The 14,033-nt window shown below is 33.2% G+C and overlaps 1 protein-coding gene across 1 annotated transcript; it reads right to left on the bottom strand.

The window, feature by feature from the left end:
- Nucleotides 1-3,314: 3,314 nt before the first annotated feature.
- Nucleotides 3,315-13,084, bottom strand: LOC114721432 (TMV resistance protein N-like). The gene is made up of 7 exons (XM_028907253.1): nt 12,627-13,084; nt 6,835-8,301; nt 5,650-6,394; nt 5,284-5,520; nt 4,808-5,083; nt 4,595-4,687; nt 3,315-3,728 (listed from the first exon to the last, which is right to left on the bottom strand). The coding sequence occupies exons 1-7, from the start codon at nt 13,082-13,084 to the stop codon at nt 3,315-3,317; spliced, it is 3,690 nt and encodes a 1,229-aa protein (XP_028763086.1).
- Between the last annotated feature and the right edge of the window lie 949 nt (nt 13,085-14,033).

Below are 14,033 nucleotides of genomic sequence, written 5' to 3' on the forward strand. Positions count from 1 at the left end.
TACGGGGGCATCTGAAGATGATGAGCCATATATCCTTGCTTCTGAGGCACACCAAATTTACTATATCGAGGATGAGAAATATAAAGACTGGAATATGGTCGTTCACCTCAAGCCACGGGATCTTTATGATATGGGTGATGGTGACATTATTTACGACAGTGAACCCTTCCAACCCTCGAATTTTGAAGACTTCTTTCCTCAAGGAGATGATAATTTACCAATTATCAGGTACACGTCTTTTCTTAAATTATTTAAATAATTTACTACTAATTACTAATTTTTTCCAAATACATTATAAATTTAACAAATTTTTTTAAAATGTGTCCTTTCAGGCCGGATGATGATGGAGAATAGCAGCATCCAAAATAAATTATTAAAAAAAATTTCCGTCCATAAATACATATGTATAAATTAAAATTCGTACAGTTTTTTTAAAAATAAAAAAATTTTAATTTGTAGCGATTAAATAACCGCTACAAATACATATCTATAAATTAAAATTCATTTAGATATTTAAAAATAAAAAAATTAAATTTGTAGCGGTTATTAACCGCTACAAATATATATCTATAAATTAAAATCCGTTCACATATTTAAAAATAAAAAAAATAAATTTGTAGCGGTTATTAACCGCTACAAATATATATCTATAAATTAAAATTCGTTCATCTTTTTAAAAATAAAAAAAATTTAATTTGTAGCGGTTATTAACCGCTACAAATGAAACCGCTACAAATTACTAGCGGTTATATATACGCTAGAAAATGAATAACAGCTACAAAATGCAAAAAAATGCTACAAAATAACCGCTACAAATGTGTCGTTGATCTCTATAAATACCATATCTACTCTACATTTATTTACTCCATCCCTTTTCTTTCCTCTCCTATTCTTCTTCATAATTCTCTCTTTTTTTCTTACTATCTCATATGGTGGTTTCTTTCTCCTTACTGTATGGTAAGTGAATTTTATTTTATAATTCATTGTATCTTTTATTTGTTTTTATTTAAAATTTACTAACATATTTATTTCTCCTTTTCTTTCAGATTTTTCTTCTCCACACTTGTCATGCCCTCCTCAACTGATTCAAATACTCCTCAACCTAACACTATAGGTTCAATATTACAAAATATATCATCTTCAATTCAACTATCTTATTAAATATTCAATTAAATTATCTTATTAAATTAAATTCACTTCTTTTGACACATTCATAATTTAATTACATATTGTTTATTACAAAATTTAAATATATAAAATGTAACATATTTTTAATTATACAAATTAACAAAAATTCTTCAACATAATTTATTTAATGGTTTTTAAAATTATTATATGAAAAACCAAAAATTTTTTTTCTGGCATGGTAAACATTTCTAGCGGTTACGAACCGCTAGAAATATTTCGTCAAATTTAAATTTTGTGCCAAAATTTCTAGCGGTTCAAACCGCTAGAAAATTTTTTTGCCGCTATTCCAGAAATTTAATTGGCGGGAAAATTTAATTTTCCAAACATTTCTAGCGGTTTTATAACCGCTAGAAATTTCCGCGCACTACTGAAATTATTTATTTCCCGGCAAAATTGATTTGGTTTAGCATGTTTCTAGCGGTTATAAAACCGCTAGAAATTTTATTCCGGGCACACTTTCTAGCGGTTTCATAACCGCTAGAAATGTTTTTCCTTTATATATTTTCTAGCGGTTATAAACCGCTAGAAATTTTCTAGCGTGTTGACCATAATGTGTAGCGGTTACCATAACCGCTAGAAATTTTTTCTTGCGCCTGTTTTTCTAGCGGTTTTGTTAACCGCTACAAATGTTATTTGTTGCGGTTAAAACCGCTAGAAATGTATCACTCTAACCGCTACAATTGACATATTTTTTTGTAGTGATCTTATTAAATTCAATTCATTTGACACAATTATAATTTAATTACTTATTATCTATCACAAAATTTAAATACATAACATGTAATACATTGGTAAATACACATATTAACATAATTCTCTAATATAATCTATTTAATGGTTTTTTAATTGATAATATTATATTTTATAATAATGAAAAATTTGAATTTTATTTTTTTCACCTAGAATGAATTTTGTAGCAGTTCAGAAACTGCTAGAAAAATAAAAAAAAGTGGAAAAAAGTTTCTAGCGGTTTTGAACCACTCGAAAATTCGTCGCATTCTTGTTTTTTCCTACAGCTCATGGAACTGCTAGAAATTTTCTGGCGTTTTGACCATACTATGTAGCGGTTCCTTTAACCACTAGAAAATTGTTTCTTACACTTGATTTTCTAGCAGTCCTATCAGGTTAAAAGAGGAGAAAAGTCAAGAAAATGCATGAAAAAGGGATAAAATAACCCTAATAATGCCTCATTTTCACACTAACAAAATTCTGGTCAAATGATTGAGATTCTGGCTGAAACTTGACAGACTTATAGACTATATCTTTAGTTTTAAAACAAGTGGTATTTCATCAAATTTGGAGCTTTTTTTACAAAAAGTTATGACTATCTAAAGTTAGGCACAAATTCTGAAAAATTGAAAATTTACCATACGAATAGTACTACTTTGTGTTAATTCTGGGATTGATTGAAAAGGTCTTGATACCAGTGAGTATTTTCACTCTAAAGATCATATTAAGATCTTTAAATGGAACTTAGAACCACCTCATTTTTATTTTTCTAGAATTAATTATGACTTTTCAAAGTTTGGCCTTAGTTAGGGTTACATGAATAGTAACCCGAATTTAATGAATTTCAAATTTTAAATTTTTCTAACCTAAGGCCATAAAAAATGGTTCCAAGTGATTCTATTTGAGATATAATGTGGTCTAAAAGGAAGGCGTGATAGGAGTATAGTATAGTGAAAGATGCTAACATTTTAAAAATTTTCTTCCTAAAAAATGGATGAAAATTTCCTTTTTAAAATTTTTTTTTGGCCAAAACAATCTAATAAGTTTTCACACTAGTATTGTGAAGGATTCATACGTGGAAAACACCCATGCTCAAATTTAGGTCGTTCTGATTAATAAAATTTTTAAACATTAACTTTCTCTGTTTTTTTTTCCCTTCGCTCTTTTTCTCCAAAATTAAAAAGTTAAAGTTAAAAAAAAAAAAAACGAGTGCCATAACCTGCAGCCTTCTGCCTGTCATTCTTCACCTTCTTTTTCCTTTTAATGAAGCCCTGCAACATTATATACATAGAAAGAAATATTAAAACTTTTTTCAGAATAAACACATGCAAATCTATACGACAATCCCGACTAAGGGGAAAAAATGACAAGCCTGCTTTCTTACCAATGCTTTAACATTATGGAGTGATACCTATTGTAGTTCCTTCATCGTACACCAGATAGATTAAAGTCTTCTTCACAATATGCTTTTGGGCAAAATTGACCATAATTTCTATCTCATTATCAGGCTCTAGAATAAGTATTATTTTGTGCCAATTATCATCAGCAGAAGTCGTTGCATCATCTCTCTTGTAAAAGTCCATAGTACCCTTTGTAAAATTCTTTATCATGAAGCCAACAGGATATGCGGATGCCACCATGCTATCTTGAGAAGATGAATAGATAATATAGATTATCATTCCTCTTAAACTACGACCAACAACTCGAGGCATTTTAAATGATGCAGAAGATCCTTCACTCTCAAAACATAGCCAATCAGAATAATTATCTTGAGGAAGCTGAGAATAGTCAAACCCTTGGTCACTCCATCCCTAATCCATGAACCAAGAATAGAATTGAGAATAGATGAAATTTATTGCCAGGGTTACTAAGGATTTAATTGAAAATACATTACCAGTGTTCTAGCTAATTTATTTGTTTATTTAATTAATATGATGACCATTTCCAATTACTTTCTTCCCAAATGAATAGTCTATTAAATTTAAAAATTCTTGTAATCGCCTTGAATACACATCTTTACACACATATTGGCATAATTTATGCATAGGTGGCAGTAGAGAGATAAAGAAATTACCTGTGAAATACTCTTTAATAGTGCGTCCACGACTTTGTTGAATCCGCCTAAATGAATAGTTAAAGAACTCATGGATGTCGTCTCTAACCTTTCCACGTGAGATTGCTCATGAAAGCCAATTAACGCTCGAGATGTGCTTGGTCTTGCTTCTAAGGCTTCACGACTTCTAACAAATAAAGGATGTGATAGACCCTTGATTAAAGATGGCATGATGCTAAATGCTCGTAACAGGGACTTTGAATGAATTGTTGGTGACATCCAAGACAAAACAATGGATGGGAATGCATCACGTGGTAATCCTTCATAGTCACATACAGACACATATTTAATACTTTTCATTCCCACTAATGAGTAGGGAACTTGTGTAATAGAAGTTTGATTTGCCACCAAAGTCATCAAGGATTCCATTTGCCCAATGTCTTCTTTCAGCTTTTTAATCTTTGAACAACCAAAAAGATTTAGAGTTTCCAAAGATTTCAATTTGTATAGACCTTTTGGGAGATGATTGAGGCCTTTGCAGTCTTTCAAATTTAACAAAACAATATATTTAAGATCTCTAATGGAGGGATGAATCGAAGACAAGAGGGGACAATCTTTGAGTACCAACTCTTCAAGATATGGTAACTTTGAAAAGTCAGGTGTCTTTGTCAAATAATGACAATGACTCAAATTGAGAAGTTTCAACCACTCTAACATCTGCACCAAGGAAACATTTTAAAATAAATCATACAATAAATGGAAAGAATAAGATATAAGGAAACAAATTAATACAGCTATTGTTGCTTGTGTTTGATTTGAAAATTTCATTATGAATACCTGGCTTTTCTCCCATACTGTTGTGAGATTACTCCACTTTAAGTCTATGGCAACAATCTTTTCTAGACGCAAATTTGTTGGCAAGTTTTCTGAAGGAAATCCACGCCAACAAAGCCATCTTAATTCTTTTGATAGATAACCAAAGTCTCCATCAAGTTTTACATGATCAAGTTGGAGCAAATGAAGATTCTTTATGTTCTCAAATGCTTTGGCACTCAACGCCATTGAGTTGTTTGTTGACATGTTTAAAGCCAATCCCGTAATCGCGTCTGTTCCCTATTAAAGTAGAAAATAAATAACAGAAAATAAAAACTAACGAAATATTTCACTAATTGAAACATAACAGAATACAAACAAACAACGTATGATAGATGTTTGAACACACAGTAGTCAACTTAAAAAATGAGACTGCAAAATGAGAAATGAAAAAAACAACATTAACAATATAATTGTAAGTCATTGAGAGACATTCTTACTGAGCAATTTGTTAATACATCTAGCACATCGTCATGAAACCATAATCTGCTCCACTTCTTAGGATCCTTCGGTGATTTCTCACGAATGATGTGTCTTCCCATGTTACATAGCAAGTCATGCATATCAAGCTTATTTCTCTTACCAACTTTTACAAGGCTCCTCTCTACCAGACGAATAATTCCAATATCAGCATGAAGTCCACAACCATTTAATATTTGTGTAGCATAGCTTTTGTCCTTCCCAATAAAAAAACAACATACATCAAGGAATATATCTCTCTCTGCTTGGTCACTCAGACCATCATAACTTATTTTTAGCTTTTCATGTATTTTATTATTTGGAATTTGTTGTAGTTTTTCTAAAACACTTCTCCATATTGATGCTTCCCTATCAAACAAATAGGAGCCAAGAACTTCCAGAGCTAGTGGCAGACCTCCTGAGTAAGAAACTATCCTTCTTGAAAATTCAACAAAATCTCTTTCAGGAAATGGTTGCTTAAACGCATGCCAACTAAAAAGCTCAAGAGATTCATTGTCATTCATTTCTTTCATGTTGTATATTTTATGTTCTCCAACTCCAAGGATTTTGAGTAGCCGTTCATCTCTAGTAGTGATGATTACTCTACTACCTTGACCAAACCATTCGTGACTTCCACATAAAGCTTTCAACTGATCTTCATCATTTACATCATCAAGAACAAGAAGCACCCTTTTCTTATAAAGCATTTTCTTGATTAGAATTGTCCCCATTTCTATACTTGTAAGCTGCACTCTTCTCGCATTAAAGATGCTTGAAAGAATTTGATTTTGCAGATAAATTTGACCATTATCTTGCTTCCACACTTCCCTCACATTTGAGAGGAAACTCTTTCCTTCAAAAGTTTGACCAATTTCATTGAAGATGGCTTTAGCAATAGTAGTCTTACCAATCCCCCCCATCCCCCATATCCCTACTATGATAACCTCATTTGATTTATTAATCAGCAACTTGATGATATCTTGCACACGAGGCTCTACTCCCACTGGGTGGTGAGCAACAAACAAATCGTCTTTGTTGTCTAGCTTCATTGTAATAGTGTCAACCACATTGTCAATCAACTCCGTTTCAGTTCTGGCAAAAACAAATTACATTTATATCAGGATCAATTTTGGCGTTTAAGTATTAATCTTGAGTACTAACAATTCTTTTCTAAATGGTTGGATCAATTTCCTCTTAACACATGTTAGCTAAAATTTGTTTAAATGTTCTTGTTATATATGAAACTAAATTCAAATCCCTCTCCTGTTGCATCTTCTCTATGAAAATTACAAAAAGCTGTAGCAATTGTGCTAGCTACGTACATTCTTTTTAAGATTCATTATTCAGAGCTCATTGTGTGATTTGTAAGAGTAATTAAGCAGCTTGATCATTTATAATATCACAGTTACAGCCCAGTATTTCCCCCCCCCCTAATAACATTGTTTTCAACATATATTGAAGCGCATATCACCAACAGGAACTTAAGGAATTTAACGGGCTTAAGTACTAAAAAGGAATTATGTCGAACTTACCTCCATTCATGCATGTCCCACCCAGATATATTCGCAGCTTCAATGAGTGCTCTCTTCCAACTGATCATCGATTTCTTCACTTTGCTAGTTGAGTTTCTTAGTGTGAGCCTTTTCCATGCTTCTCCAAAGGTATTTCGTTGTTTACGAACATCAGACGGTTGCACATCGTAAAATATTGGTAAGACCTCTTGATGAGTTGTTTTGCGACACTCCATGATTTTCTCTAATTCTTGTAAGCACCAACTAGAGCCAGCATAATTTTTTGAGAATATAATTATCGACATTCTAGAACTTTCAATTGCTTGCAGTAAAGAGGAAGAAATGGCTTCACCCCTTCCAATCCCCTCTTCATCGATGAAGACCTCAATACCTGCTTTCTTTAGAGCGGTGTAAAGATGAGTAGCAAAAGATTTACGTGTATCTTCACCTCTAAAACTCAAGAATACTTCATAGGTATACTCATGCTTTATCTTTTTATGACTTATTTCTCTTCCTATCTCTCGCAGCAAATGATGAACAAGAAGCCTGTCGCTCCCATCAACTTTTACAAGTCCCCGCTGTATAATCTCATGCATTGCCTTTTCCACAGGAAATCTTGAGCCCTTTAACAATTGTGAAACATCGTCTTTATTTAGACCCACATAAAAGGAAGCTATATTAAAGAACAATTCTTTTTCTGAATCTGTTAAAAAGTTAAAACTTATCTTGAGTTTCTCCTGTATTTGGTCATGAGGAATTCCTCTCAATTTCTTCAGCACATTATTCCACTCTTTTTTGGTCCTATTATACAAAAGAGAGCCAATAACTTCAAGAGCCAGTGGTAGTCCTTTACAAAAACATATTCCTCTCCTTGATAGAGACATGAAATCATTTTTTGGAGAAAATTCCTTAAATGCATGCCAGCTGAAAAGCTCAAGAGACTCACTCTCATCCAGCGTCTTCATTTCATAAAGGTACAGTCTGAGACCAAAAAGAAGATTCTTATTCATTGATGTAACAAGTACCAAACTCCGTTCGCCAAAGCACAGATCACTACTTCCACATAATGCTATGACTTGGTCTATATGATTCACATCATCAAATACTACCACTGCACTCCTGTAGCAGAGTGCCTTCTTCATTTGATGAGTTCCTATCTTAACACCATGAACCATATCAAGTTCTGTTTCAAAAACATCTGAAATAAGTTGCTGTCGTAGATGAACTAGACTATTATCTTTCTTCCATTCATCATTGATATTTGCAAGGAAACTTTTTCTCTCAAACCTGCCACCCATTCTATCATAAATAGCTCTGGCGAAAGTGGATTTACCAATACCTGCAACTCCCCATACTCCGATGGAGTAAGTCCCACCCATCAACAGACGAAGTACATCTTTCACACGACGGAGTAACCCCACTGGATGGGGCGGAAGATTGCAAAACAAGTATTTGTCTAATTCCCCCTTAAGTTTACCCATTTCTTGCCTGGACAAAAAGATTTAGAATCAGTAAAAAGTTACGTATAATGTATGCACGTATTTAAGTATCAAATTTTATATATTAGAATTTGATTAACAAAACTCACTCTTTCACTCAACAGATTAAGTTTGATGAAATAGGTGACACAATCATACTCATTCGTACCAAAAGGAGACACAATAAGAAACAAATATCAGACTTCAGTTCTATTTATTTAGTTTCTAAAGGACCCGCTACCACCAATGCTTTAAGATGAACTTTCAATTCCACAAGAGCAGAAATTTCTTCTCATTAGTAACTAGTAAGATCAGGGATTTTGAATGCTGTTGCTTTTTTCAACTTCTCACATGATCTAAACGTGCATCTAGCAAATCTACATCAAAGTATTAGCAAAGACTTTTATTGACGGATTATTTAATTATTTGAGGGAATCAAATTTTTCATCTAGTATTTGATACTACCTCTGGTTCATAATATAATAGCTAGTTGACTAATTTGAATAGACTAAGAAAACTAATTAAGTTAGTTATTTATATATATAAAGGTTGTCTTTCTTAAAATATCCTTATTAATCAAGTGTATTGACTAGAACTATTATTATTACAATGACTGCTTTGAAAAAAATGGCTAAATATGAGAGATAAAGTAGATTGGGATCTTATATTTAGAACTAAAATAATAGTCAAACAAATTCTTATATTAAGGACTGGAGGTAGTATATGATACTACTTGATTAGATTTAAGCATTGTTGAGCCTAAATGGAGTACTGCTTTCAAAGGAATCTTTTGTATTCAGATGAACTTGAACTTATGATATGGTTAGGACTAACACCTATTGCTATGGAATCAAAGTTTGAGAAATCAATTTTTGTGTAAATTGCGTAACTTTTTGGTTTCTAATTTTATTTATCTAATGAATATTTTAATTGCATGCAAATACTTTTAATATTACTTACTTTAGAATAAGTTCAATTTGATCCGTTAGGGACCTTGCGATCGAATCAAAGAGTTGTAATTTGATGTTTTCGCCAATATAAAAACCTGTTCAAATTCTTTAAATGTTGTTCGGCTTAGTTAGAGTCGGTCGAAGACCAGTTAAACCGATTAAAAACTGCACCAGCAGTTAAAACCCAAACCGATCCCAGTTTAAAATTATACCAATGTAAAAAAGGGTATTATTTAATACTTGGGGCCATGTGCTGAAATTTTCACCTTATCACTATGAAGTTTCTACGGTAAGAAAGTCTTTTTACCATCTGTCGATTTGGAATTTTATTGGCATGGGACTGTTTTGCAGTTGAAATACATGTAAGTGTTAACTCCAAGAAATTCATATCTTTTTAGCACATTTTGCTCCTTAACTTCCTGTTTTGAGAGTTAAATTGGGCATAAAAATAGAGCTATTGAGGAAAATATGTTTAGTTTAGCTTTTTAGAACGCTCTTGAGATAATTGTGATTATTTGGAGTTGTTTAGAACTTACACATTTCTCCTTTAAGTAGGAGGATGGGGACCAGTGTTTTCAAGCCATATAGGACACCCTTGAAGAGTAGATTAGCTGGAAGGAAGCATGAAAGAGCTCTAAAGACTAACACAGAAAACTCTCATTTTTCAGTGCATTTGCTATTGGTTCGCCATAACCATTGCTACAGCTAACGAAAGGAAAATGCAGCACGAGAGGGGTGAAATTTGTGGCTATTCGCTGTTGATTCGTCATTGTCAATTCATAGCGAATGAAGAAAATCTGTCGCTATGCGTTTTGATTACTGATACACTATTAGGGTTAAATGGGAGGAGAAAAGTGATGCTTGGACAACTCTGGACGAGGAGAGGCGATTTCACTCTGCTAGAGCTTGGGAGAAAGAGGTTTTGAAGAGTTTTGGAGCCTTGGAGTGGATTTTTTAGGGGATTCTTGGAATTTCTACTCGGTTTTTCTGCTTTTCTTCTCTGCTCTACTTTTAATTTGATATGACTGAGACATATTTGTATAGTTTTGGTTCATTTTGGATAATGAGTAGCTAAACCCTTGTTCTAGGGTTGCTTTGAACTATTGTATGGATTAAATTTAATTTATTCCTCTCTTTTAGTGATTAATGAAGTTATGTGTTAATTTTACCTTGTGCTTATTGCTTCTAAGTGTTTGATCACCACTTATGTTGTTTGTTTCAGTTGAAGGGAGCTTGAGAGAGTCCTTTTGGCTGTAGAACTTAGGTAGAATTGTGTTAGTCTTGAAGTTTTTAAGTAAATGGATGGTTTGCTAGTAGGGTAGAGATATTCCTATTAACCTAACATTGCTAAATTAAGGTTAGGATTTATTGGGTTTCTTTAATTGACATTAAACAAGAGATTGTATTTGCTAATTAGAGTTACTAAAAAAATTGGTTTTGACTTGAGAAAGCTTAATCATTTGATTTTGAGCCCTTAGCAAGCACTTAATTTTGTTATTAAGCTAATTGAGGGGAAATAATTTGGGTTTTATGAAATACAATAGGGAAAAGCAACCCTAGGTCCCTTTAATCGTGAATTTGAATTTCCGGTCTAGTTTTCTTTGAGTTTAACTTAATTTGTTTTTCAATATTTTGATACAATTGCAATCACTTTCAAGATTATTTTTAAGGTCAACCTAATTAAAATCATGTTTGTGAAAATCAATCCATTTTTGCTTTAGTCTTCGTAGGAACGACACTTTTCTTACCTATACTATTTGTCAACGATCCGTGTGCTTGCGGTTACACTGGACGGCGAATAGTAAGAAACATAATTTAAGATTTTTAATCAATCTTAACCCATTGCTTCAGTTGTTTGAAAGTTCAGTAGTCTAGGGTGTTATCTGGCTCTAGAAATTTCTTATGGTGTCGGTTTGCTACAGGCCGCCATTCCATTTTGGTTATGTGATCTCAATGTTTGCTAACAGATGTGTCTTAAATTTCTATGTTTTCATAACTCTTGGTTTGAGAGCTCAAAAGTCATATTTATATATTAATCATAATGCTTACTTGTATTTGATCCTTGTGTTTGACATCCATCACACACTTAGTCTCGCTAGTTTTGGGCTCAAGTGACATGCTACCACCCACACAACTCATGAAGAAGGTAGTGAATAATTTTATAATCTAAAGTGGCAAAATTGGGATAGGTGCGTGTGTGCAACTCTCTCCACTAAAAGGTCATATTGTCTTAAATAAAAAACAAATTGCAAACAAAGCTCTTGTTTTTCTTCGGTCAAAATATACAATAGGTACGAGTACTAAAACCATGGCGAAAATCAGCAAAACATGAACCATCTAAAAGTTAATGGTGATCAACCCAAAATTCATCTATAATTTCGTTTGAGATATAGAATGAGGTTGACCTGTGCTGACCCGCTTCATCTGGATTTTTTTTTTTAATTTATCTCTTTCTTATCAAAATTCCCCGTTCTTACCATATGATCAACCACTAACTTATCCCACCTAGATGAAAACCCTACGTTGGATGGAAAGAAAAGTTTGAAAAAAGGAAAATAAGAAGAAAAATGAGATGAGAGAACTGAAAAGTGTTATTAATTATCTTATTTGGATGAACAAAAGAGAAAAAAAAAAAAAGAATGACAATGAGATAATCATATTGATATTAATGTCATATTTAAAATCAAACAAAATGTAACGATGAGATAATCATATTGATATTTAAGTCATAAAATAATTTGAATATTTGTGATATATTGACGAAATTAAATTTAAATATTCTACTATTTTTATTAAATAATATAGGAAAAATCACAAAAAAGCGTAAAAATTGTGAAATTGCAAATCAGGTATTCTCTTAAGAATGTGTTGTCATTTGCAATCCAATTGTTGTCAAGACTTATGAAAGTATTGTAATGGATCCCAATTTATTATGAAAATGTTAAAAATATTTAAATATTAAGTAATAACAAATATTTTAATATTTGTTTTGCATTTGAGGTATTATCTTTCCCGATGACACCAAAAAAATGCTGCCTTCTGCTAGCTTGCACTCATGAAAGTATTGCTAGATCTCGAATGACTGACAAATATGATGAAGAGCGGCGGACACGACTCGCGAGCATAGAAGAGGAAGGAGTACCTTTCCTTCCCATTTTCTCTCCATATGTTTAAAGAGAAAATGAGATGAGTTCTACATCTAATTTTCTCTCTTATTTCTCTCTTACTTTTCCCTACTCCTCTTTTCTCCTCTCATTCAATTACAAGGGAGAACTTACCTTCTTCCTAATTTTTCCATCCCCATATTCTCTCCATCCAAACACATGGTAAATCAAAACCAAGCAGATCCAGACTGATATAGGAAAAGTAGTATAGTAGTTATTACCTGAGATCAGTGGACAGTGTGACGCCGGATTGCGAAGCAGCTTCGACGGCGATTCCAATCCAGTCCAAATCCTTATACTGCGTTGCCAAATGCTCAACCACTTGCTTTCGTTTCGCTCCCCAGAATACAGGAACCACTGGTCTGTTCGCAGATTTGTGATACTCCATTACTTTCTGCAGCCTCTCAATAAATAACTTGTCGGAGGTACTGAGAAACTCCGGCGTGAAAATAACCATAAGAATTGTCGACCTTTCCATAGCCTCCAGCGCGGAAGACAAAGACGTAGCCATCGTTGAAGGATTTATACAGTCTGCAAAAAGTTTGATGGCATCATCTCTTAGAGATCCTACCAGAAACCGAAAGTCTGGGAGGCGATGTGTGGTCACTTGGGAAATTGCGAAGACGTCGTAATGGGTAGTCAATTTGGGTTTGGAGGACGAAGAAGCCAAGGAAGACATAATTGTTGTGAACGGAGAAATGAACTCGGATTTGCCTCTACTGGTGGCTCTACTGGTAGACAAATAATGGATCCCTTGATGTAAATAGAAGAGCTCGAAAGCAAAGTTTTCAACTTTCTTTCTTTCTTTTTTGCCCCCTTCCAAACAAAATGTTGGGAGAATAAAATAGACGGACCATGGAAGGAAACTAAGGGCCTGTTTGTTTACCTATTCTGAAAACAGTTTTTTGTTTTTAAAAACAAAAAAATAAAAAATCTTGTTTGACAAGTTATTTTTAGTCTACTGTTTTTAAAAACAAAAAGGTAAAAATTTGTTTTGAAAAACTAAAAACAGAAAACAACTTTTAGATGTTTTTAAATTTTTTGTTCTGAACTTCCTAATTTCTTGTTTCAAAAAATCGGGCGTGACCTTTTTTCTCAATCGGACACTTTTCTTTGCTCGACAGTGAAATAAAGAAGGTTTTAGAGTTTCAATCCTTGATAATGCGGTGGAGAGACAAATTCTGGTTTCATTCTATTCTCATTTTAAATAGAATCAAGCCAATAATGTCGAACAATATCGTCCCACACAAAAGCGGCAAAACTGGGAAGGGGATTGGATGAAATGGATTAAAATTAAAATAAAAAAAACCATACTTTTAATTAAATAACTTATCTCCAGTTTCTCGTGTTCCAAACCTTACTTTTAGAAACAAAAACAAAATGGTTCAGCACTTCGAAAATTTGTTAAAGTAATAAAGCAAAAGCAACAGAGCCTCACCTTCTGAGTCATCTTCCACACCCACTAAAAGGCAAGACGTATTGTGCTCTAATAATTAAATCGGGAATTAGTGGCTGGCCCAAAAACCAAGGTTAGTGAGGAGTTTACTCGGGTTTAGCCCCCTGCAATGCTCCGGACATTTATTAAACTTTTTAAGGGACGGGGTTCAATTAAATGATAAAAATGTACT

This window comes from Neltuma alba, unplaced genomic scaffold (assembly GCF_004799145.2).
Source record: "Neltuma alba isolate B1F8T4 unplaced genomic scaffold, ASM479914v2 tig00012036_pilon, whole genome shotgun sequence".
Classification (NCBI taxonomy): Eukaryota; Viridiplantae; Streptophyta; class Magnoliopsida; order Fabales; family Fabaceae; genus Neltuma; species Neltuma alba.

Excerpts from the sequence above, each read along its gene's own strand:
- LOC114721432 (XM_028907253.1), bottom strand. The coding sequence starts at position 13,084 with ATGTCTTCCTTGGCTTCTTCGTCCTCCAAACCCAAATTGACTACCCAT. Across the intron at positions 6,395-6,834 it reads TGGGACATGCATGAATGGAG|AACTGAAACGGAGTTGATTG; the intron begins GTAAGTTCGACA and ends TGTTTTTGCCAG. Across the intron at positions 5,521-5,649 it reads AAGCATCAATATGGAGAAGT|GACAAAAGCTATGCTACACA; the intron begins GTTTTAGAAAAA and ends TTTATTGGGAAG.